Below are 25,353 nucleotides of genomic sequence, written 5' to 3'. Positions count from 1 at the left end.
CGAGTGGTGTCCCTCAGGAGTTTGTATTAGGACCAGTACTGTTTAATATCTTCATCAATGACACAGAGAGTGGGATGAAGTGTACCTTCGGCAAGTTTGCAGATGACACCAAGCTGAGCGTGTGGGTGATACACTGGAGTGAAGGGATGCCATTTGAAGGGAGCGGGACAAGCTCGAGAAGTAGGCTCATGTGAACCTTATGAGGTTCAACAATGACAAGTTCAGGGTCCTGCACATGGGTCAGGGCAACCCCTGGTATCAATACAGGCTGCAGGCTGAAGAGATTGAGAGCAGCCCTGCAGAGAAGGACTTGGAGGTACTGGTGGGTAAAAAGCTGCACATGAGCCAGCAATGTGCACTCATTGCCCAGAAAGCTGGAGCTAAGAAAGCTCAATTTCAATCGTGTTTAACATGCCAGTACTTTGTTATAGAGTGACAGAGAGCAGAATGTTGGCTTTGGGTTGTTGGCTGTATGATGTTTTGGTTGTTCCAGGCTCTGTCTTGAAGTTAGTCTAGAAACTGAGAGGTGCTGGTCTTTGAGTATCACATAAAAGTTCATGCAACTTGGGGTATCATAAATAGAATAAATTCAGGTGGCTGAATTTTTATTCTCTACAGAGAAGAATCCCACTTAAAAAAATAATTAATTGGAACATGCAGAGTCTTTTCTTAATTTGTGGAGTTATTAGTCTAAGGGATTATCTACAGTTTTTGATTGAGATTTTAGAATTTAGAGTTAAGATTTTCTTGATCTCACCAAACAGGTCATAATAACCATTTTCTAGTTTTAGATGTTCCTTGGCAGTGCATCAAAGCCAAAATGTGTATCATAAATACTTCCCTAATTTTTTTCCCAACAATTCCTCAAGCCATGGACTTCTTTGAACACTTGAACTACATTCTGAAGAGAATGCTTCTGTCTTTTACCACTTCTGAAAGCTTTTTATTGTTGCTCAACAGATGCCACAGTTGGAGAAGAAGCTGGAAGAAGAACTTCAATGTAGTGCCAGAATCATTGCCTGTCGTTTTGCTTTCCCTTGCTGGATCCCAGATCATACTACTGGAGAGGGAATAGACACTGTGTGGGCCTATGATTTGAAACATTCTAGAGGATGTGAAACAAAAAGCTTGGAAACTACACCAGAGACAGAATCCTAATTTTTTTTTTGTACTGAAATTTTTGGCTTTGAGTTTACCTGCTTAAAGATAAGGTTAATGTGAATAGAGCCCCATGTCGTGGTTTAACCCCAGCCGGCAATCAAGTACCACGCTGCCACTTGCTCGCTCCCCCTCACCCAGAGGGATGGGGAGGGGGGTCGGAAAGGGAACGTAAAACTCTAGAGTTTAAAGAACAGTTTAATAGGTAAAGCAAAAGCCGCACACGCAAGCAAAGCAAGGAATTCATTCCCCACTTCCCATGGGCAGGCAGGTGTTCAGCCATCGAAGGACAGCAGGGCTCCATCATGAGTAACGGTTACTTGGGAAGACAAACGCCATAATGCCAAATGTCCCCACCTTCCTTCTTCTTCCCCCAGTTTATATACTCAGCATGATGTCATGTGGTATGGAATGCCTCTTTGGCTAGTTGGGGTCAGCTGTCCTGGCTGTGTCCCCTCCCCATTTCCCGTGCCCCTCCAGCCCTCTTGCTGGCAGGGCCCGAGGAACTGACAAGTCCTTGATTTAGTATAAACATCACCCAGCAACAACTGAAAGCATCAGTGTCCTATCATTGTTCTCACATCAGAGCCAAAACACAGCACTGTACTAACTACTATGAATAAATTAACTCCATCCCAGCTGAAACCAGGACACCCAGGATCTGGACATAAATATTTACTAAAGTAGCTGAAGTACATTGGTTATTTGAAAGCACACAAAAGCAGTGAAAGGTGTAGTTAAATGGCTTAATGTGGTTAGTAAGAATTATAAGAAAGTTTTATAGAAGTGGAAAACTTTAATATGGAAAATGGGATAAAATGCGGTTCACTACTCTTAAGGGGAATATATGTATAAGTTAAAATGCTCAAATTAGCAGACTTAATATTTGCTTTATTTCTGAGCCTACATAGCGTTTGTTACTGGTGTTGGAAGTGGTGTGCAAGCGGCTTCTCAAATGAGCCATAGTTCCCAAATGTCTTCATTATGTATGCCAAGTAGGCATACTGATGCACAGTGAGTATCGTGATGAACCTGAAGTTTTATAACTCGGCCTTGAATGTGTACTTTTAAAAGTTGAATATGACACAACAAGCAAATATAGCAAGTTGCTTATTCATTAACACAAGTGCAGCCCTTGAGTATATTAATGTATTTTTATTTAACTTAAGTGCTTATTTAACAAAGCTGCAGAAATGTGCTCTAACTGAACAATTATTGGTACAAGCCTTTACAAATTACAAATATTTTTCCTAACCTTTCTGATTTAGAAAGGGATTCAAAAGTCACTTACTTGGCAGTGAAGTGTCACCACTTCTGTGTACTCAAACCTTGGATAAGGCATGGGTGAGAGTTGCTTACTTCAATGTGTCACAAGACTCTCTGACTCCAGAGCTAGTTGGTCTGGCTAGCTTGGTTAAATCTGATTAGACCTCATTTAATTTATAGTGTGATGGGAAGGGAGGTTTTCAATCGGGCATCTTTTTCCCATCTACTTTTCTATGCCATTTGATGAGACCTCAGAAACTCATGGTGTTGCTGCATGGCTTTTCCTTGCAAGTGAAGCAAGTTCTGGATTTTTGCTGATACTGGTTTGTAGTGGGGTACTGTCACTGCCATGAGGTTTTCCTTTTCTAACATGGTTACAGCACTTTTCCATTTTGTAACAGTTTGCTTACTTGGTCTTTCTTCTGGTTCTTGGGTAAAGATATCCTGTTTTCACCCATTAACAATTAGGCAAATTTTATAGTTAGCCTCCCCTGGCCCCAGTTAACATATAGACTGTTTGTTAAGCAGTGAATACATAAGTTTGTCAGACCTTTGCATACATGATACCCATAGAATGAAGCTACAACAGGCTAGGGAATTGTCATGTGGCTTCTAGGCACTCATTACCACAACTAAAATTAGCTCAGAGAAGTGCTTAGACACTACAACTTCAGGTAAATACAGAGACCCTGACATCTTATCGGACACTGGGAAAGCCCGTATGCTGGAGTATATCTAGTATCTGACTTGAAGAGAAGTTCAATATTATTTGGGGTGTGTACTCTACAGTTACACCTGTACCCAGGCTTTTTATTTTTGGTGCGAGAGGAGGAGGAGGAAGGAGAATTTAAGATACACATCTACAGTGCGGATTTGAAATGGAGCGCTGGAATGGTTTTGTCCTGATAATGTGTACAAAGGAGGAGAAAAAGGCAAATGAATCTGTTCTGGAGTCTGCAAAGGAGAGATCATTTCAGCCTTGCATGGCAAGGTGCAGCTGTAAATGTGGAGACTGTATGTGTTGAAGAACGCTGATTTCTTGTAAGCAGTCTTTTACAGCCTTTCGCTGCAGTGTAACATAATGCATCTTGTAAAACTACACTAAATATTTCTACAATGATTTAAGTGCTATGATTATTACACAGTGACGGGGCTACGGTGGCTTATCTAAAATGACTGAATTTAATATCCCAAGGCCATAAAACTGAAACCTCAGACAAAGGAAATCTGAAAATATTTCCATTGGAAAAAGACCATACAAAGGGAAAATTGGCTAATTAAGCTGAGTCCTTGCCTAAATGATTATAAAGGAGAAGAGGAGGCAAAAGGTTTTGATCACGTGAATAGTAACTCATCTGCAGCACAGTGCTCTGACCCAAGTTTCTTTCTACTGCCTACTTTCACTAAAGTTAGTTTGCAGGGAATGAAGTGGGTATTTACTTTTTCTGCTGTTTGTCGATTGCATTATCATTTACCTGTTGAAAGGTAAAACTGAATTTCTCATTTCTGCCTGCAGTAAGGCTTTGGGGCATGTACTAGGAGCTATCACCTATCGCTCCAGAGATATTTGTTGAGGAGGGTGAGATAGAATTAATGATGTGATGGTCTGAGCTTTAGGAGCACTAAGTGCTGTCCTCAAGTCAAGGAGAGATTTATGAATGCTTTTAAAGTAAAGCAGAGGGCTGTTTCTTGCGCTGACCATTTACTTTTGGGGGCCTACACTGAGATAGACAATGGTCTGAAGGTTTGGAATTCCTTATTTCATAAGGAAATGCGCTGTATTTTGTGTTTCCATGGCCAAAGTGTGAAATACAAAGCAAATTGTTTTAATTTACACAGGGGGACTTGGGAAAGCATTTTTCTCGTCATGTCCTAAAATTTTCTGTCACTTGCTATGTTCGTTTGATAGTTTACAAGATTATATACTTAACTCTGACTTCAGTTATCACTGTATGGATTATTATGTTGATACACTTCCAATTGCTAGGGTAATATGATTTCATGGATATGCTACTTCACAGTAAAAATTTGTTTCTTCTGAAAACTGGGAAAGCCTTAGAGAACTGGCTTAATCAAATTATAGTGTAGGTCTGAAGCCAAAAGAAGGAAACCTTCAAGCTACACATGCTGTTCAATAGCAAAGTAATTCAGGTACACGGAAAACCCTATAGTTTATCTTTGTTTACATCTTCTAGTAGAATCACTTGCCCATTGGGAGTTACTTGTTTTATTCCTTTCTTGACCTGTCAGATCTTAGTAAAAAAGTTGCTATATTGCTGAATGAGTGGTGCTTTCCTGAAATATTGTAGAATATGATCTGTTTGAAAATAATACAGGTCAGAGTTCTCCAGGAGTCAGACTTTAAAATATTAATTTTTTTTGACATTGAGACACATTGTCTCCACAGGCTTTGTGATGCAAGATCAGTTGTAGCAATGTAGCGTCTGAGTGCTACAGTTCTAATTTTGTAGTTTTTCATTTTCCATAAATTGGCTTTCTAGAGAGGGGGAGATGGGTATGGCTACAAGAGAGCCATCTGATTGGCAAGTTGTTCAGTACACTGCACAGTCACTACAGCTACACAGCAATGTCGACCAAGCTTGTCCAGATTTGTTTGTGAAATGTGCACATATTTTGTGAGCTTTAGGCGTTTCTGTATTACTGGGTGTATTGAAATTCCTGACTTATCCTCTGGTCTGATGATATGCTGCCACTTAATCTAATATTGCTGCAAGGAAGTTAATCCTCTGTCTCTGAGCTGCTGTTTATTTCTGACTTATGAGTTGTAGTCAGGTAAGAAGGTACAGATTCACGTTTAGAACGAAGTACCACATTTCACAAGCCAGTTGAATGGGTATGGTCTGTGGGGGAAAAAGTTCCAAAGCCCAGGTTTTGGCAAAGTCTTTCGCCTTTAATAAAGTACACAGCTCAGGAGGTGACAGAGATCTCCTGAGTTCTGCATAATTTTTTCAAGAATGACTTGAGCTTTGCTTTTCTCATGTGTGCGTTCTTTGCAAATTTTTACCACTGTAGTACCATTCTAAGATCCACAGGGGAAGTAAGCAAAATGCTCCCTCTGCTTATCTTTCATGGTTTAAGCTATGGGAGGGAAGGAGGAGGGAAATCTTGTGGCACAAGTATGGCAGTCTGAACTACTTCAAAAGCAGTTTGATAGACTTACACATTGAGCTGGGCTATTTCTCATTAGATAGGAGCATCCATAGTCGGCTGTGATGAGCATTTGTTTGGAAATGGAGTGATAGCGGCTACCATTACACTTGAATGGACACTAATTATCGATAATGACCTCAGAATTCTGTAGTTTCACTTTTCATGATGGTTTACAAATACTGAAGCATTTATTCATGAAAGGATGTGAGTCCTTCAAATTCATGGGTGAAGATTGCAGCCTAAGATCAGATTTAATGCCAGTATATTCTGCTTTGAATGAGTTTTTTTAGTTTTACACTTGCCAAGTTTGCAGTTCTCTGGTTTCAAAACGTAACCCCAGCTTGTTTTTCAGAAGTAAAATATGTTTCTTCTAGAAGACTTCTGGAGTTCTTGATAAGAAAGTGTAGCATCTGTTTAACTTAAACATCATCCTGTCCTTGAGTGAAATCAGTGCAGAATTAATATTTTCAGTATTTTTCTTTGTATGACAATCTTTCTACCCATCCTTGCATGCTTCGCTGAGGGAGACCTCTGCATGGGTAGTTACAATTTTTTTTGTCATTATTTTTCTGAATTCTTGCTCTTATTTCAGCATTTGCTTTTATTTTTCATGTTGTCTTTAGAAGTTGATTGTTTAACTTCATAAACTCATCAGATCTTCTCATTTCCTTTTATTTTATTTTTTTTTTTTTCTGTAAACTAGTTGCTTTTTTTCCAGGAACTTTGCAGGAAGGAATGTCCTTTTTTTTTTTTCCCCCCTAACATTTTAACGTGTATTTAACTAACCTCCTTGATTTATTTAGCAGTCTGTATGCTGAAATAGCATGACTTTTGTTTCCAGTAAATGAAAGAAAAACACATCCACCCATATAGTATTTAAACTGAAAAATACCTTTGGTCTACACTACAATTCTGACTATTTAGTAGTTTTAAGTACTTAATTTCACATTTTTATTATATTTCATCACTTGGCAAATAAATGCAGGCCTTTTATCCGTTCAGTAGATCTTTGGGTTTGGGTTATTTGTTCAGGTGGGACTTTTGCTGTTTTCTTTTTCTTAGTATAATGTTGGGGTTTCTGTTGGAGGCTTTGGTTTAAATGTCAGACTGATGTTTTTCCTGTGAATTACTATGTAGTCCTTGAAGAATCACTGTAATAGAATTCAATGAAGTAGCATTAGTAAAAAATAAGTAAAACCTGCTTACCAGTAAATGTGCAGGGATATTTTTTAGCTTACTGTATACATTGTGGTTATTTTTAAAAATAAAGTAGGCTTTTGAAGACCCATATAGAGCTTGTGGCATACAATTTTGAGGTGAACAGAGGTCTTTGCAAGGTCAGAAGCAGTAAATTAATGGCTTTCAGCCTCAAGTTTGTGGGTACCTTCTGAGGAATCCACAAAAAGTAATTTAAAAAGCAGATCTACTTATCAGTATGTTTATATTTGCTACCTGTGGTTATCTCCATCCATTGGAAAATTTTAATGTGTCTGAAAATCGTTTGAGAATTCCTGAACTAAAAATATGGGTTTACGTAAGACACAAACTTATTTCCATTTAGCTAATCAATGTGAGTTTTTTCTTCTTCTGTTGTTGCTTGCATGGACTGTTGAGCCTTGAACTCTGCAGTATACAAATGTGTGAGCCTCTGTCTCTCTTCTGGTAAGCATGTAACTTCACATTTTGCTATGTGAGAGCAGCCATGTGGTTTTGCACATTCCTATTGTGTTCTGTAATTCTGTTTTTTTAGTTGATCGATGATAGATCTCATTTAAGGGTCTAATTGCTTTTTCTTCAAGAAACTTCTTAAATCTACATTATCAAAGCACCTGATCAGCTGCCACTGAAGCCTGTCTAAAAAGCCAACAGTCCCTGTGAAACGAGTGAATGCTGTAATGTCTGCAGCTGTCCGTGCCAGAGCTCTGGTTCAGGTAGGCAGACACATGCGTAGCTCTTGCATAAGCAATCTCTTGATTCGTTGTTTCTTGATAGAAAATGAAAGTGTGAGGAGAAGACACAAAATGAATAATTAAAAATGTGATCACTGTAAGTTCTGGGAGAAAAAAATGTTGAGTGGTGTGGGGCATAGCCAAAACCTAAGGGGTCTTCCCTGTCACTGTCTCTCTAGCCCCTAAGGTTTGATGCTGTCTTCCCCACCCCACAGTTATGTAGCACTTCTTGAAAGTATACTTCTTTTTCTGTCTTTCCCATTGTTTTTTCAAGCATTTCCATACACACAAATCAAAAGATTATGTGTCCAGATGTTCTCTTAAGTTCTTTACAGGGATCCTCATCATCTATGATGTATATTTTTTTGCTGCTGCTTTTTTTTTTAGTGCACATACAAACCAAATTTGTACTCTGACTACCTTTACGATCAATGCAGAAGTAAGTTTTGTGGGTGTGATCGATACCAATTAAGTTTATTTGCAAACGCAGATCTCACACTGAAGCAATTAAAAAGATTTTGAGCAGGAATGGGACAAATGATGTTCATGATGTGAAAATATTAATGTTACTTGGTGGCAGAGATGGTAGGGTCTCCTGCGTTGAGACTTCTAATTTCAGTTGTCAGTCTGATGTGTCAAGCAAAGCCAGGGAATGAAAGATCAGTAGCAAAGCAGCGCTGTTGTGTGGTATTTAAAAGAAATGTATTTTCAAATACTATCATCAGATGGTTTCATCTAACTGTTAAGTGCTGTTATTGTTCTGATAAAGAGTATGTTGGTGGGAGAACAATTGGCTGAGCTAATACAATTAGTAAACGTCTTGAAGTGTGTATTCTGTAGGACTTTCAGATAATTTTATTTAAAACACCCCCACTCCCCAATAACTTTAGAGTGACAATATTACAGATTTAAAATGGAAACTACACTTATCACCCTCAGAAATTAAAGATTAGAAAACGGCTTCTAATATAAAAAATGTTGCTGGCTTCAGCAATGGGGTCTTATTTACCAGAGCGCATTAAGTAAAATATAGGTCAGATCCAGACTGACTTAAAGAACAGTTTAAGTTTCTTAGAAGAAGTTGGCGTGTCTCGTGAGCCTCCTGGGCATGCACTCTGAATTAGGTTGTTTGCCTATTCTAAGAAAAGTGCTGATCAAACAGTGCTCGTCTCAGGATTATTTGCCTGCTGCAGGAAAGTTAGGTAGTCTAAGCACTTTCCAGGAAACAGGAAACCTGGATCTTTCATGAGGCTTTGTATATAGCTGTTTTTTTCATGTTTGTCTGTTACTTTGGGTGATTATGAACATCAGATGATTGAAATGAGGACTTTTGCCTGCTTGGGTGATACTTAGGTGTATAAGGATGAAGGACAAATTAGAGCTTGAAGCATACATTTAATCCCTGTCAGGATAACTAACCAAAAGTGAACCTTTCTCTGGTATTGTTTTAATCTGAGTCTGGTAAATATTTTATTTCTACAGGTGTAAAACTAAATGTTGCTTATGATTCATTTATCTTTCTATTCTGTTGTATGCCTGAAGAATCTATGTTGGCAATACAAGTCTGTTTCTATTACTGTGCAAAATACACAGTCGATATTTTATTGGCATTGAGTGCCTTTAGTACATTGGTGAGACAGTGTTCTCTCCTGGTGTTGGATATACAGGTCATTCACTCAAAATCCTCGTAGTCTCTGAAGGCACTGAAACAAGCGGGCTCTGGGTGCTGAAGACTTCCCAAAGCTTGGTCTCAGTGTAACGGGACACAGCATCAGTGGTTTTGGTAGGCTTTTATAAAGACTGTTTTAGCGCTGCTGAATTTGATCCCTCCCCCTATTTAGTGATTCTGCAAAGCAGAGGATAAATTTACTCCCAATTTTCCTTCTGCCTAATAGTAATAGAACATTGCTCTTTTGTTTTACACTGTGTTTCTGGTACAACCTAATCATAAACTTTCCTTCACTGGAGGCAAAGACCTAATACCAGAGTCCTTCCTCTTCAGCACAAACTTAAGAGCAAAGCTCTTTAACTGAGGACTTTCCCCTCTGGAAAGTCTTTTCAGCAGCACCAAGACCCTGTACCAATAGAGATGGAAAGGCTTTCTCTCAAATTCCTGTTGCTGATACAGATGCTGTTTGTTAGGACCACTACTGGGAACATCTTGGGTTTCCACCAAGACTTGGTATAATTACCTCTGGCTTAAGGTTAGTTCAAGGGGATTGGTACTGCATCTGGTACAGAGGCTTGAAGTAGCAGGACTCTCTTGGTCTGTTTGCCTTTTTGGGGAATGTAAAAAATCAAATTTTGCTCCTTACAGTAGCATAATTTTTTATATGTCAGTAAAAATATCACAATATATTGATATAAATATAAGAATAACCTTCTGATCCTAATACTCTGGGGACAGACTAAGCTGAATGCTGCTGAATGGAGATTTATAGGTTGCAGAAGGAGACACAGGTCTGTTCCCTCTTCAGTAAACATGTGTTGTTCCTATTAACTTTGAGGGAATTTGTTTGCATGCATTAAAAAAAAACCACAAAGGTAGATGAAGATGATGGCAGTTGGAACCCTAGTTATTAGTTTGCATTCAGCCCTGCAGTAAAATGCAATGTTTATACAGCAGTATTCATTTTCAAACTGCTACTGAATAATAAATCTGGCAACGGTTTTGTAGGATTGGCTGATATTATCTTCACCCTTTACAACTGAAAAAACTGTAGCAAAGAGCTAATTTGTTTGAGACCATAAAAGTAATCAGTGGCAATGCTGTGATTAAAATGATTGTCTGCAACTGCATGTCTGTGTTTACAGCTGGAAGAATGTATTTTTTAAATGGCTACTCCTGAGGGTGGCAGTACCTGTGCACTTTCACAGCTGATGGAGCCAGAGATATAAAAGTCAGATGCTTGCACGAGTCATTTAATTCCTTCTTACTGCTTGTGACTGTAAGACTTAGCACCTACAGTGGATGGGTCTGTCAGGCTCATGATCATGGTTTTGTTTTCTTCAGTCTTACCTCTTTATTAGCTGTTAACTACATTTGGTGTCTCATGGTTATTGCTTTTAACTGCATTTGGATCCTTCTGTCACTTTATATGTGCTACTTCAGAGTAAAGCTTACTATTTCTATTTAAAAGTGTGTGACTTTGCATTGTGTACTGCATCTTGGCCTGGTTTTATGTGAGAGTCTTGTTCTTCTCTGTTTTGATGATTTCCATTTTTTGTGACAGAAGAGTTCAGCTCTTTGGACAACTTAAACCTGTTGTTACTGGGAGTATACAATATAAATTGGCTGCAATCTGGCATAGATATTGGGACTTTTGTATCTTGCTGGTTTACTTGCCTTATAATTTTTCTAACCTTTGTTCGTGGTCTGTGCCATAATTCCCTGAGGACACTGCAGTAAACATAAATGAAATTTTATTTTATGAAGTCATCAGATTTATCTGTCATGGCCTATGTTAGTAAGCCTACATGTTCTCATTTCTCACTTTTATTTCTGTATTTGTTCATTGGTACAAATTAGATGAACTGAGAGAAGAACTATTCTACTTAGGACTTAATAACTTTATCCTTCATCAAAATGGAATGTAAAATTGCATGAAAAAGTTTTCTGTAGTTATGACTCATCAACAGCTCTTGCTATTGCAACGTTCTGTCCTGACAAGCCCAAACTCATGTTACCCTGACATAGCCATCAGTTCTAAATACAATTCCTGTCTTGATCTCCTGGTTCAGAAGCTGTTGGATAGTGGTCACCTTAACCAGCTCAAAAACTGCACTGATGCATGTTATATTCATCTGCTTGGAAAACAGGCTGCTGAAATCACATGGGAATCTTACTAGGTTAGTTGCTTTGAATAATTTTTCTAAAATGAGAGGCAACAACTTATCATCTCCAAATATGAACAAACTCAAGACAAAATACTTTTTCTACCATATGCAGGAAAATTGAGCAACGTATGAACAAACATGCTACCTCCACCATGGCAATCAAATTGCTTATCTACCAGTTAAGTAAATATTGTTAAAGTTCGTTAGTCCAGGAACAATGCAGTAAACAGCATTTCTGGTTTCTGACACTTATCACTGAATCATGAAATGTGATTGCAAAGCCTGACCAGTCTTGCCATATAAAAATGCAATTCAGAATGGGTATACAGAAAAGGCTGCTTGAGATGGTTTTCTACACAGCAAAGTGAATTGTTTATTTGCTTGTTGTTGGGTCCCCTCCCGTCCCCCTGTGTGTCCCCCTGCCAGATGAAATATTAGTGACAGTCCTTCTCCAGCCTTGAGACTTAAGACTTTCATCTGCACCACCTTATGCAGAATACTACTTTGCTTCAATATGTTGATATATGTAATTCACATCATTAGAATGACATAAAGTGGGAAAAGGTGCTAAGGGGAAGCGTAATTGCTACCAATGTGGTAGTGTTATCCAGCCATAGTAGCGTTTGGATGTTTGGCCTGCACTACTTCTGTTACGCCACATTGATAGTGCAGGAAGAGCCGTAAAATCAGGTAAAAATCAATATGTTTTTCCAACTAGGTCCGAGAAGGGAATAAACAATGCAAAAGGGCCAACTGAACTGAAATCTGCTTCTGGGGAGCAAGAAGCCTATATGCTACCTGCTTTCAGAATGTTTACTAAAAAGTGATAGACAGGAAATGTGTATCTCTTGATTTAAATTATTTTTCTTATTCTGGAGTTGTTACACCATTGATTATATCCATATGGATTTGGGAGTATCTGTTCAGTAGACTGAGTTTTTATCAGCATAATCCATTACTATTTGAAAAAAACATTTGCCCTGTAGTTTGTGTTAAAAAGAAAAACGAGAACTGTTCATTAAGGGTGAAAAGAATGTAGGAAATTGGTACAAACTCTGCCTATCTGTAGTGTAGTGTTGCCATGAAGCAAGCTGATTTTTTTTCCTTGAGCAATTGTACAATAGAACTTTGATTTTCAAGGATCAAATATCTGTACTGCAAATACCAATTTTCAACATGTTTAGATGGATAATCTGCTGGAATAGATTACAATCCTCACCTTTAAAATTTGTTTACCACACAGAGCACTCTGCATTTATACCATATGCTAGTCAGTCTCAATAAAAAGTGTGTTTTCATCTGTGTTGTGGTACCAATAGGCAGATCTTCAGAAACAGATTTCAGCTTTTCTATTTTATAACACTGAAGGCAATAAAGATTTCAGAAACTATGGCATTAATGCATCTGTTCTTTAAGAATAATTTGATACTATCTCATTTTAAAATAAAATGTTTCAAACTCTTGGCATGTTATGTGAATGATCTACTTAAGATTGACTAATACGTTATAATTATAGGGGAGCTGTAAGTTGTAGGATGTGCAAAGACTCTAATCCTTGTTCTGATTTTTTCATATTTGCTTCTTTCATATTGTTATTGTTGCTTTCACTTGCCTTCGAATTTCTGGGTCAAATTCTGTTAGTTGTTCTCCAGACACAGGTCAGACTTTTATGTGTGTACCAGCAGCACCTTGCCTACCCCTGCCCAGCCCCCCCCCCCCCCTTTTTTTTTTATTTTCCTTCCTAGGTGCTACATTTATGGAGTTTTAGCTCAATTCATAGTTTTTCTTTCTACATTAGATACAATTTCTTAGTTCAGAAGATAGGAATAGGAAGACTTAAGTCAGTGCCTTCACCAAATAGGTTAAAGTGTATTTTAAAGCAGCCTTATTCCTGGGTATAAAAGCCCCTTGCGGCAAATCTTTTTCAAGCTGCCAGACTGAAAAAGCAGTAAAGTAGATGGTATTTTCTAGAGAAAAAAGTTTATAAAGAACTTTTTTTAATGCTTGACCAAAATGAATCTTTAAAATACACTGCAGGCCGCAGTTGCCAGTTGCCTCAAAGAAGGTGGGTGGAGGGCAAAAAGCAGAGACTTAAAATCAGGTGATGACTGTCCTGAATATTGTCAGACCAGATGTCTGTCAAAAATATGCAGAGAAGAAAAAAATGTTGAATACATAAACTTCAGTGAATGGTCTTCATGTTAACACTGCTGTTTCTTAAATGTTCTTGCTCTACTAAATATGAGGATCAGAGACCGTCTGCAACCCAGACTGATGATGAGGTGGTGTTTGTCCCTTTGCCAGAGGTCCGAGTTGTACTTACATGTTGGCAGAGCCACAGCCAGAGGTAGCGGAAGGCCCCAGTTCAGTGCGCATCCAGCAAGTGAGGAGAACCTGGATGCTCACACACGGGAGTTTTCACATGGGCTTCTGTCTTTTCTGGAAGGAACAGGTTATTTTGCTGTCTCCTGGTATTTTCTGAAACGAAATGGGTAAGTGCATGCCAGCAGGCCAAATCCAAATATGAGGCCTAGTTACAAAGGAGTGACATACTACTAGACATGAAGGAAAGGTGCAGCCTTCTCTGAAGTGTGTACTGCAGAGGTGGCTAGCAACGTCACGTTGTAGTGAGAAGCTCAGAGCTTTTGTGAAGATACTAATAGTTGGTAGTGTACATGTGACTTACAAAGTAGAATTAACTTTCCATCTCCTAAAATAAATCTAGGTGGAGGGAGTGAAGATATTAATTAGCCTTTCCTAGTGGTAAATCCCTCTGAAGTGTAATTGGTCTGGACCTGCTACACTTCTATATTTGCTGGCTTTAGCTGATTGAACAGTTCCTTGTCCTTTGGCCTGTGGAAAATGAAGCTGCTCTTAACACCGAGGTTGCAGGCAACTTCTGCAGGTGGGGAGTTATATGGTCATATGCACTTATACTGAATCCTACTGAGTTACTCTGAATTCCTCAAATTACTCCGACAGGGTTTAATGAAACTGTAACAGGAACAAAACCTGAATTAGTTTTGCTCTAGGTCACTATTCAATGTCTACTTTTTACATGCATTTAGATCATTTAGAAGCCTCATTTTGGTTATTCTGACATAACTTTTACACATTTGCCTTTATTAGTGTTCACTATGGATAATATAAAAATACAGGAAATAAATAACCTCTTATATAGTTGCAGCCCTCATTTTGTATGTGAACCTTGGTGGAGGTCACTTAGAAACAGTAACATTTGAAAGAAAGAAAATTGAACTGATAACTGAGATGCAGACTTCTAAATAGATAGTAAAGCTTGTATTCTTTTTATTGACATTCAGTTAATCAGCAGCAAAGCAGTCCTTAGCCTTTTAATGGTGGTATTGCATGTCACAATATTTGTAATGCAACATACGTTTTACATTAAAATCCTTATGAAGCATGTTCAGTTTGTTGCTACTGAGCCTTTCTAAATGCAGTTGAATCTCTTTTGCTAAGCAAATTGTTAATGATAAGGTAGCCAAATAATAATTTTCTTGTGGTATGCAATTCTGTCTCTTTAAATAGGGGACTCCAAGATACTGAAAGTAATTGAATACAAGACAGATGTAACACTTCTGTCACAGAATTCTCTAGATAAATGCCCATATTTAAAGTATTTCATCCACTGTAAATTGTATTTCAGTAACAATTGGAAGACTGAACTGTGACTGAAGCATGTTCTACTCCCTAGTCTTTATCTACAGCCTTACCTGAAGAGACTTTGTTGGTGTAATTAAGTTGAGTGCATCTGCTTGCCAGCTGTAGGAAGTACAGAGGCCCTCAGGGTCCGCCTCTGCTATTTTCAGTGAAAAGTCATGGTTTGGTCAGTGAATTTCCCTGGGCAGGCAGAATATGTATAATCTTTTGTAATGTAATAGGCTTCTAATCATAGCGCCAAATGGTTGATGGAAACTTCAGAGTTCTTAGTAACCAGCTAGTGCTGTCAGGGACAAGGACTCAGCAGTCACAGCAGTATCAACTGTTTCCCACGCTGACCTGCATCTCAAGGCCCAAGCATCACTAGCTGGAAACGGGGCTGTGGGCCGGACAGGTACTTCTATTTTATCCATTCGGTAGGTAAGAGCTTTCTTTTCCTTGATGCTCACTGCGCTGGACTGTGGGCAGGCTCCGCAGGGGCTCCCACGTGTTATGGCTGTCTGCCTCTCGTGACCTGGCTCCTGGTGTTGCCTAATGTAGGTTCTGGTTCTCAGTCCTGATGCGCGTTTGTTACCAGCCTGCATCAGCCTTGTTTGCGTCCCTCCTGGCCCCGGGCTTCCATCCATCCTGTGAGCGCTGTCAGGACTGCTTGGTTAATGAGGACTCGGAAGTTTGTTCTGTTCATTGAGATTTGGTGTTTCAGTGTTGGTTTTACAAGCCGTCAGTTTCTCAAGTGTAACAAAAGCTAACAATAAGGCACAGCCCTGCGTTTGCTTGGAGAGAGATTGTAAGCTTTTCATTAGCTTGAGCCATGCGAGCCATTTAGTGTGTTACTGTTCTCTTGGAGAGGGTGAGGGATGTAAGTCTTTGTTTTGTTTTAATCTAAACAATGTTCTGCAAAAGGTTTGAATTCTGAAAGTCTGTGCTGTTTATGTGTTTGTCCATGTTTTCAGACTTTTGGGTACATTTCCTACTGTTTTTGTCATGATAAACGAGTAGGCTGAGGCTTTTGTGCTTGAAACCCTGACTGCAATTTGACTGTTTAATGTTGCAATATAAAAGTTGTCTGTTAATGTATTTGAAATGAACTTGAATCTGGAGACATTATTCACATTATTCCAAATGCAATTATCACAAAAAACCCCATTGTACTATTATTTATTTCATATTTTAGATGAGATGCTGTGTTTTTTCTGCTTTTGCAATAAACGGTTTGCTCTTTTTTTTTTTCTTTTTTTTTTCTATTCAGTACATAGGCTTGGTGTTTTTTGCCATTGCTTCATATACTCAGAACTTGCTGGGCAGTAACGTGAGAGGGTTCATGCTGGTTTTATCATCTTAATGAAGATTAAGCAATGGAGACAGGAATGCTTACTGTAATGCTGCTCCTCCACACAAACAGTGACTGAAATCATGGCAACTTCACAGTCTTTGGTTCTGCAGCATTTGCTCCTTCTACCAGTTCCTGGTAAATCTGGCATTTGAGCTGATGCTTGTCTTACATGGATTTCAACTATTTTTTTCTTGATTATTTTTCATAATTAATTTGTTACTTTAATAATGAGAACAGTAGCAAGTCTGTGAAAGGCAGAATTGTTCATTATATATGTTAAGTGTTTAACTTTTGCCTCTTTGTGTATATTCTTGTTTTGTTCATAGTCACTGCATGGAGGCTAACACTGATGTGTTAAGACCTGATGCAGAAAAAAATGTTAGAAAGTGTTTTGCTTCCTGCCAATGTCCTTAATGGCGTTTATCGTCATTAAGAAAATATGTGTCCGAAATTACTCTTTATTTGTGAAGGATGTTTTTAACAGGTGAGTTTATGGCTCAGGTATTTATGGTGCCCTTTGCTAAAGGTATGCAATAGGGAGAAATTAAATTGATGTAATGAGATCTAAATGTTTGATCAGTAAGTATTATAAAGGCCACAAAAATGGCAGGCCAAAAATGGTTTTATATAGTAAAATGAACAAAGTGTGGATATTCTGAGAATAGCGCAGAATACTTCGCTTGCCTGCAAGCAAAATGTTCTTGTATTTTAACTTTTGGAAGGCAACTATTGAAGGAAAACATTCTGACTTCTCTATTATTTTGTTTTCTTGGTTAAAGCTTATGGTGAAAATTTTAGTAAATTGATTACGGCTTATGAAAAAGTCTTTGCCTTTAGTTAGGAATCATTTAACTTGGACAGTGAGCTCAGGAAGCTCAAGGAAAACTTTCATGAGCAGGCGGGGTCTGTCCTGAGCCCCCTGAACAAGCAAATATGAGCAGGACCACCCAGACAATTGATGTTGTGTGCAGCTTTGTCATGACGGTAACTCCACCATGCTTGGGTGTCTGGCCAATGTCCCTGGTGTGTGTGAACCTTATAAGTCATGAGACAGTGCACACCTGCACTTACCCTAATCTTAAAAGATTGCATACACTCAGTGTTTAAACTGGTTTTTTTTTTTACTGAGTATAAAGGCGGGCAAGCTCTGGAACTGGGCCAGAAGTCTCACCTATGGGTGGATGCACGGCGCAGGATTTTTCCCAGTTGCCGAGAGACTCCTGACGTTGGCTGCAATGGGCCTTCCCAGCTGAAGTGTGGGCTTGGATGGTGTTAATGTGGTAATTGCTGATGAATCCTTTTTTTAGTCTCTGTAATGCTTTGTAGTAATGATCCAATGCTTCACTCCTATTGCTCTTTTATTGTAATGTGCATAATAACTAGTACTGTTTCCTTTTATCATATTGCATGGTATTTTCCTTTATTGTATTGTAATACAATAAACTGCATTTATTTTGTGTTTGATTTGGAATTCATTTTTGCTTGGTATCCAGTCAATCAGCAAAACAAAGCTATTCACTGAATTGTAACCTAATTCACAAATAGCTTTGACCCTGGAACTGTGTTTTCTGTAAGTAAATGAGCTTTGATAAATATTGCACAAGTCTCTATGCAACATCCCATACAATGCTGTATATAGATAATTCTGCTCTGGCTGTGTTCTTTTAGTTTCTAAAATCTGTGGATGACACTGCTAGTTTTACAAAAGCTGAGAAGGAGAACTCATGTATTATATTGCTATTTTTGTCCAGGTAATATATTTGGGACAGTACTTTTTGATATAAGGGGAGTAATCAGGTCTAATTTATGTAAGTGTCAGTCCTTTTTTATTATATTACATAATCTTCCAAACTTTTGGCCTAAACAGGATTTGGATTTGTATTGGATTTAACTGAGTTGAGATATTTTGTAAATATAAAGTGTTCTGGTTTTCAGTGGAAAATATTCCAGTTGCTTAGATTGTAATCCTTTCCCTGCCTGAGGGAATCAGAAGTCTGTGCCCCCTAGTGCTATGCTGTATGAATAATTAAGCAACCCCTGCTGCAGGGGCTGGAAGTTGGGAGTCCTGCATCTCAGTAACTAGTACTGAAGGACAGCCTTGGCATTAAGATCCTGACCAACGACAAAGCAATTTCTCTACCACCAGAGTAAAAGACCAAGCAGCAACTCCTTTAAGCATCTCTTACCTCTCATGTCACCTGTGTTCTCCAAATTTTCAGCTCTTTGTGCATGCATTATTGTGGTGTGGAAGTGACATGCAAGCCTCTCTGTCCTAGGGAAATTTTGCCCCAGTGTTCCCCCACTGCGGAACCACTGTCTACTTTGCTGTCTCCTCCTTCACCCAAACTAAGAGTGAAGGGTGCAGGAAAAGGTGGCTGCCAGCATTGGGCACGGTTCTTGTTGCTCTGCTCAGCCCCCCAGTTTTGGTGATGCCATTGGCGATGAGGACAAACCTGTCCATTTTCTGTCTGTATATGCTTTGGGCAACACCAAGGCTTCCTTTTCTGTAGTCATAAATATTATTATTTTTTTGGAGCTAAATAAGAGACAGATAGTTGCTATCTAGTAAAGTGGCACTTTGGATCATGCCCTAAATCCTTAGCTCTGACTACCAATTTTGTGGCGTGTGTAAACTGGAAAGGCTGTCTTGATTTCCTGGTACTATGTCATGTGTAAACTAATTGATATAGAAACTGAAATATGGGCTATAATTAACAGCTTTTTAATATGCAGTTTTCTATGATGTGTTCTATAGTCTCTTCCAATGCATTATTCAGTAAAGCATTCTGTTGTAGCACAGTGAAAACATGTACCGGTACCATGTTAATATAGTTATTGTAGTCCACTATATTTTAATAATGTGGCTTTTTTTCTTTCCTTTTTGAAATACTTTATTTTTTTAATGTGCCTTGGGATGACAGAAACTGAAAACTTGACAAGGCTTTAACTGCTACAGTGTTGCAAATGAGAACATAATGATTTGTGGTAATTAGTGGAAAAGCTTTTGTTTATTTGTCTTCAAAATAATTTAAAATCTTACCAAATTTCCAACCAGCCTTTCTTAATACCAAAGAGTGATATATTTTATGTGAGAATACTTTGTCAGTAGATGGAACTAGGGTGCCTGTTTTGTTATTTACACAAGTCTGCATCTTACATTCACAACAAGACAATGACTAAGGTATTTCATATTTAATGTAATTTACTTGAAAAATTTCAAGTCAGTCATCGATTCCTTTTCATAAAGGGAATTCAAATTCTGTGATTGAATGACACTGAAAACTGATGTAACTCGGTGAAGGTGGATGGTGTTTGGAAATTAATAAACCCAGATGCTAAAAAGAAGAAAGAATTTGAGGTAAAAATTGAAAGAAAAGCGGCCATGGAACGTATTTTAAGATTTCATATTACAGTTTTTGTAGCAATGAAGTGACATTGTAAAGCAGACAGAATTTCAGAGTGCAGTAAATTTGCTAGTCACATCAAGCTAAAGGATAAGAAAACAAGAGTGGAATAATACCAAGAATGTTATAATTTGAAAGTAAATCTTGCAGCTCAATTCCTGTGTGCTGTAGTGCTTGCTTTTTGTTACAAAGGGTTTCTATAGAAATCCATTTGTAGCATATCTATTCTCGTGTCATTTGCTCATCCTGAAAAAGACTTTCTCATTGAAGTGTTTGCACATCATGAAAAGAGAAAGAAATTAATGGTTTGTTTACAGAGTCATAATTTTCCTGTAATTGTTGATAAAAGTCTGTAGTTGGAACATTTTCAAGAAGTTACTGTTCTTGGATTGTTTTTCTTTAAATGGGAAATCCGTAAGTGTGAAGGTGTTACTAAAATCAGAAGTTTTCATGCAGTATATCACTTCATGCTTTAGTTTTATGGTAAACAGCCTTTTTGAAAAATGAACTGTTTAGGAAACCTTTGCCGTAACAACAGTGATTTGAGGTCATGCACGCATATACTTGCAAAAAGTCGATTTTAAGCATTCCCTAACTACTTGCCTGCTTAACTACGTTTTTCGTAGTTGATTTCCCATGAAAGAGTGAAATTATGTTGACACTGAACAAAATAATAATTTACTAATTGTGTTCAAATCTGTTGCATAACAAAAAGTCTCTGTTATGATGTTGGTACAGGGAAACAAAGGATTTCTATTACTGAAAAGCAATTTCAGCAAGGTGATTTTGCTGGCTGGAGTTACGTTGTCATGTAAGCACAATTGGAGAGAGCTGTTGATCTCCTTACTGCAGAAAAATCGATGGATGCATCTTAAAAAGCAATGAAGTTTAAATATCAACTTCCACATTAGATTTCTTTGAATGTTTGTCGAGTTACACTTTGTAGTTTTTGAAAAAGTATGCTCAGTCCTCAAAAAATGAATGGACAGTAATTGTACAAAATATGGATGATATTATTGTGAGTCGAAAAATAAGAGCTTTAAGTTTTTTTTTCCCTGGTATGATGGAAGCTTATCACTATATCTTCTAAATAATGCAAATTATACAGAAGCTTTTTTTTTCCCCCTAATAAAATTGAGGATAAACTTTTATATAACTATAAATCAAATTTTTTAGTACTCTTTTGAAGACATGAGCTTAGCCAGTGAGAGATGTCATCTGTTTTCAGAAAACTGGATGTCAGAAGACAGTTGTATCTGCATTAATGTTCTATATTTCCATGCAATCATCAGAAAACTCAAAGCACGTTTAATCTCGGTAAATAACAATTTTAATTTTGTTTAATATTGGTAAATAGAGGTAACTGAGGTTATTGGAAAAGTGAATAGAAGTCATTATCTGAACTTAGTAATCTTCCAGTAATATGTATGAATATTGAATTTGTGTTCGATTTATTTTAGAAGTTGAAGATAAAAGATTACTTCAGGCAGGTGAATGCACTTCAAAAAAGACATTAAAAGTATTCAGATGATTACTGAGATAGTGCTATGTCTGGCCATTTGTAGTCTGGGAGCAGGGTAATAAGTTATTAATATTAAAAAAATACAATTACTATTTGTGTATCTTGAATTTAAATATGTAAGTATGGATAAAAGTATACTGAAGTTCTTACGTAGATTATTTTTTTATATAGGCTGAAATTTCATCTATGGGAAGGGCAAATAACGACTTGCATAATTTATTATTTTTATTTTTTAAAAAATTTCTCTTAGAAATAGTTCTATAAAAATCCCAGGTATTTCTTATGCATTCACATTTTTTTTATTTGGACCTCTGTCAGCACAGTTGGTAGTTCTTCGGATGTTGTGAACTCTAGAAGTACTTGCACAGAACCGGAGAACACAAAGGGTTACGAAAGGTCAAGCGTCCTCTTCAGTAGTCGTAAGCATCGAAGGAGATTTTTTACAGTAGCTGTGAATCCTTCACGGGTCCTTCTGACTACCGTAGAAAACCTGGATAGCATATCCAACATGAATTAGCTTTATTAGCAGGTGTTGATTTTGGCAACAGTTGGTTTGTAATGTGTTTGTGGCGAGAGTCCTGTCAGTCTCCTCTGTGGAAACCTCTTTGGTCATTTTTACATCTGCTCAAAAGTTTCTGCTGCACGCTGTAACACCTTCGTGTTGCCAAAGGAACACGCAACCTGTTGCACACAGGCTTGAAAAGAGGAGCACTTTGGGACCCTGGGCTTAAGTGTAACATCAAATGGCCTGTTTATGCTTAAACATCTTCCCATGTTCATTTTGGTATATGTTAAGCGTTGTACTTTGTTTAATATCACATACCACCTTGGACTATATGCTTTGTCAAGGACTTGGAAAATATGTAAGTGCCCCTCACCTTGTACTGAGAGCTGCATTTGACCAGGTTTGAGGGGATGGGAATGTCCCAGCTTCCGCTGATACCAACTGAAACTGTGAAAAACCAAAGCTCGGGCTTAAATCTGACTTATTTTACAAATTTTAAATTCTCATTGGAACTAGGTTCAAAGTTAATTTGAGTAGTCAAGGGGGAAGAACTTACCAGACAAACTTTCAAGCTCGATAAAAACATTGGTATCTGAAAAAAATTAATTTGTGAAAGCAAAACCTCTTGCTTTGATTTAAGATTAGTCCATGAAATGTACAGAAGATAAACTTTGATTTGTTACTAGAAAACTTTGATGATAGCAGTCTTTAAATAGTTCATGCATTTACCATTTTTAATTCCTTTGTTGTTTTTTTTAAGATGGATTTTCTAACCACCATTTCACTGATGTTTTATTAAATTCCAGATAATTTTGATAGTGTTGACAGCAGCTGCAGCCCAGCCCACAGCTTTCTTGCTGGACTTTTTTTAATCGCTATGAGTTTGTGGCACAGGAAATTGATTGCAGAAACCTCAATATTCCTCAGCTGGAGAGAAGTAAATTTGTACTTGGGGAGGAAACTAGTTTGCCTGATTTAGCTTCCTTCCAATATCCTTATTTTTCTTGCGTCCAGCATTCAGATTGAGAGTAAAGGGGCTGGTCCCTTTCTTCATGCTCTGCCTTTCCTAGAACCCTTTTTAATCCTGCTGGTTCTTTGCAGTATGTTTCTGTGTCCTTGTGATTCCTGTTCCTACCTATTTCTGTGTTCTTTGCTTAGATTCTAAATCTTGGTCTTACAAAATGCCTTGGTTTCTCCAAACACCTATATTTTAAAATCTCTCTGAAATGTTTTCCAGTCTTCTTTCTCTTACACATACTACGTGTCTGTGGAGACCATTAAATGGTTCCCTCAGGTATTTGTAGAACTCGTATTTCTTGGTCATCTTTGTTTGCTTCAAGGGAGATTATGAAACCAGTAGGAATTCAGCTTCTGAGTTCCTGTGTATTTCAAAATCATGTCTGTGACACCCACTCCTGCAAGCCAAATCAGGAGCTGCCATTGCCTCTGACACCACAAACTACATTCTGATAAGCATAACATGTTGGCACTGCCGATATAAACTATGTTAGGTGAAGAGAATGTGCTTTTATAACTTGAAAGTTTCTACATTTCACAAAAGCTTATGTGTGCTCTGAGTTTCATCATATGGGCTTTCAGACTGCTGCCAACGTTTCTTTTAAAGTTTCACAAAAGTGTGTTCATCTCTTCTCTAAGTAGTTGCCTGAATGTGGATGTAAGGGAAGAGTAAGACAAGACGTGCCTGAAGTTTTTATGCTCAGGTAACGGAAAAACAGATTTGTTTGAAAAGATTAAATTTTATGACTGAAGCAGAGAAAGATTGGATCATTGTATCACCATGTTGTATACTGTAAAAACAATGTCTTTCAGTAACGCTAATAGCTCTTATGCAATAATAAATTGGTGGCATAATACAAAGGCAACATACATAGCCTTCCAATTAGATTAACACATAGGAGACTTGTGGTATTGTATTTTTGTATTATTTTTTTAAAAAACAAATTATTTGAACATTGCACTGCCTTCCAGATCTCCCATAAGTCTTCCATTTCTGAAGAGACAGCTCTGAACTAGGTCATATAAATATATCAAGCTGATGGTATACTGAATAATTGCTCTGCCTACTTGAATGTGGTGCTTCTCTGAGCTGTCTTTCTGTTGTATGTCTCTATATTGGATTGAACTTAATGCGTAGTGTGTCAAGCCAAATAAGTTTGTGGAAGGGATACTATTAGTTATGTTTGCCACGACAGTCTTGATGTGGAACATACCCTTTGTATAGTGCGACATGTTGTGCCAGCTGATGGATCAGAAGAATAAACATCAAACCATCATGCAGGTATCAGAATACAAACCAGCAGCTGTGATGAGTGTGCTTTCTGGCATCTGCTGGTTATTTTAGCTTGTAGTAGGAGATTTGATTGGCTTGTAGTTCACAACAGTAGTTAACTTCATAAAAAGAAAGTTCCTGTATCAAACTGTCTGAAAGTTCTGAAGGCTGAAGAAATTGTAATTTCTAAAAAAATCCCACAAGCACTTTCCAAATCACAGTTAAGCCCCATGGGCAGATATTGAACTTTTGATACTGTCCCTGTGGGGAGAATGTGATGAATGTGATTATAACCTGTGCTATTTCACCTTAGATTTCCTTTAGAAACCTCTGTTGCCTCAGCCATTGAATTCCACCAACAGCCCTGAGATGGTAAATGTGCTTTCTGTAATAAATACAGTGAAATAATCAAAGCTTTTTCTTAATTTCAGTAACATTTTTCCAACTTAGGGCTTGTGTCAATTAAAACTAAATTACGATTCAAACCTTTAAGTATTACACATAACTAATAGGATTAGTACCAGTATTAGAGGTAGTTATATAGCTTGATATTATGAGGTTTATGCTTATTTGTCTAAAAAGTTCGGGTTTCAACTTGTCGTGGATATTTGTATTTACAGCCCATAACTACATTGTAGGAGTGAGTGTGGGGACAAGCTGTAGGCTTCTGTGTATAGGGAACGGTAGGTGTGATCACCGGGACCAGTTTGGAATCCTGCATTCTAAAGGTCACTTAGGGCTTTTGGAGTGTGTAACGCCCTTTTCCTTTTCCCTTGGGAAGGAACATTAGAGGTGTTTTGTGACATCAGGTGACTCTGAACTCAGTTTTCTATTCTATAAAGTTTTAAGTGCACCCACTTGCCTGTTCTGCTATTGGCTAACATAACAAATGGGTGTATTAGCTCTTAGTGCTGAATTATGAGCCATAAATTTAATAGCACTGAATAGCACTGTTGGTGCTGTAAAATTAGCAGTGGAGTACACAGTTAATATTAAGCTCTGTGCTGAAGCAGGTCACGGCTATTCTAATATTGCACTGCCCTCGCTTCCTGATGTATTTGCAGGCTGAGGAAGTTACTGTTTTGTTCTATGTTGTGTGCTACGTTTGCAAGGTGATGTGCACAATCATTAAGCTGAAACCTTTAGCTGAGCACCCCTTATAGACTGCCACTTATGATGGAACAGACATATGACTGGACTACTGCTAGTTGGCATTTATGGTGATTCTTCATGTCTG

General features: G+C 37.9%; 1 protein-coding gene across 5 annotated transcripts in view; it reads left to right on the top strand.

The window, feature by feature from the left end:
* ATPSCKMT (ATP synthase c subunit lysine N-methyltransferase) overlaps nt 1–25,353 on the top strand; it is a 100,804-nt gene that overhangs the window by 7,983 nt on the left and 67,468 nt on the right. For 3 of the 5 annotated variants that reach the window (XM_056330631.1, XM_056330632.1, XM_056330633.1), the window contains exon 5: nt 961–17,859. The exons of the other annotated variants lie outside the window; for them this stretch is intronic. In XM_056330631.1, the coding sequence (XP_056186606.1) occupies nt 961–1,158 (198 nt within the window). In that variant the 3' untranslated portion in view covers nt 1,159–17,859. Of the gene's footprint in view, nt 1–960; nt 17,860–25,353 lie in introns of those variants that run through there. 5 annotated transcript variants of the gene reach the window in all.

The sequence above is a fragment of the Falco biarmicus genome, chromosome 3 (assembly GCF_023638135.1).
Source record: "Falco biarmicus isolate bFalBia1 chromosome 3, bFalBia1.pri, whole genome shotgun sequence".
Lineage (NCBI taxonomy): Eukaryota > Metazoa > Chordata > Aves > Falconiformes > Falconidae > Falco > Falco biarmicus.
The sequence above is the reverse complement of the archived record's forward strand: the minus strand, read 5'-3'. Positions and strand labels throughout refer to the sequence as shown.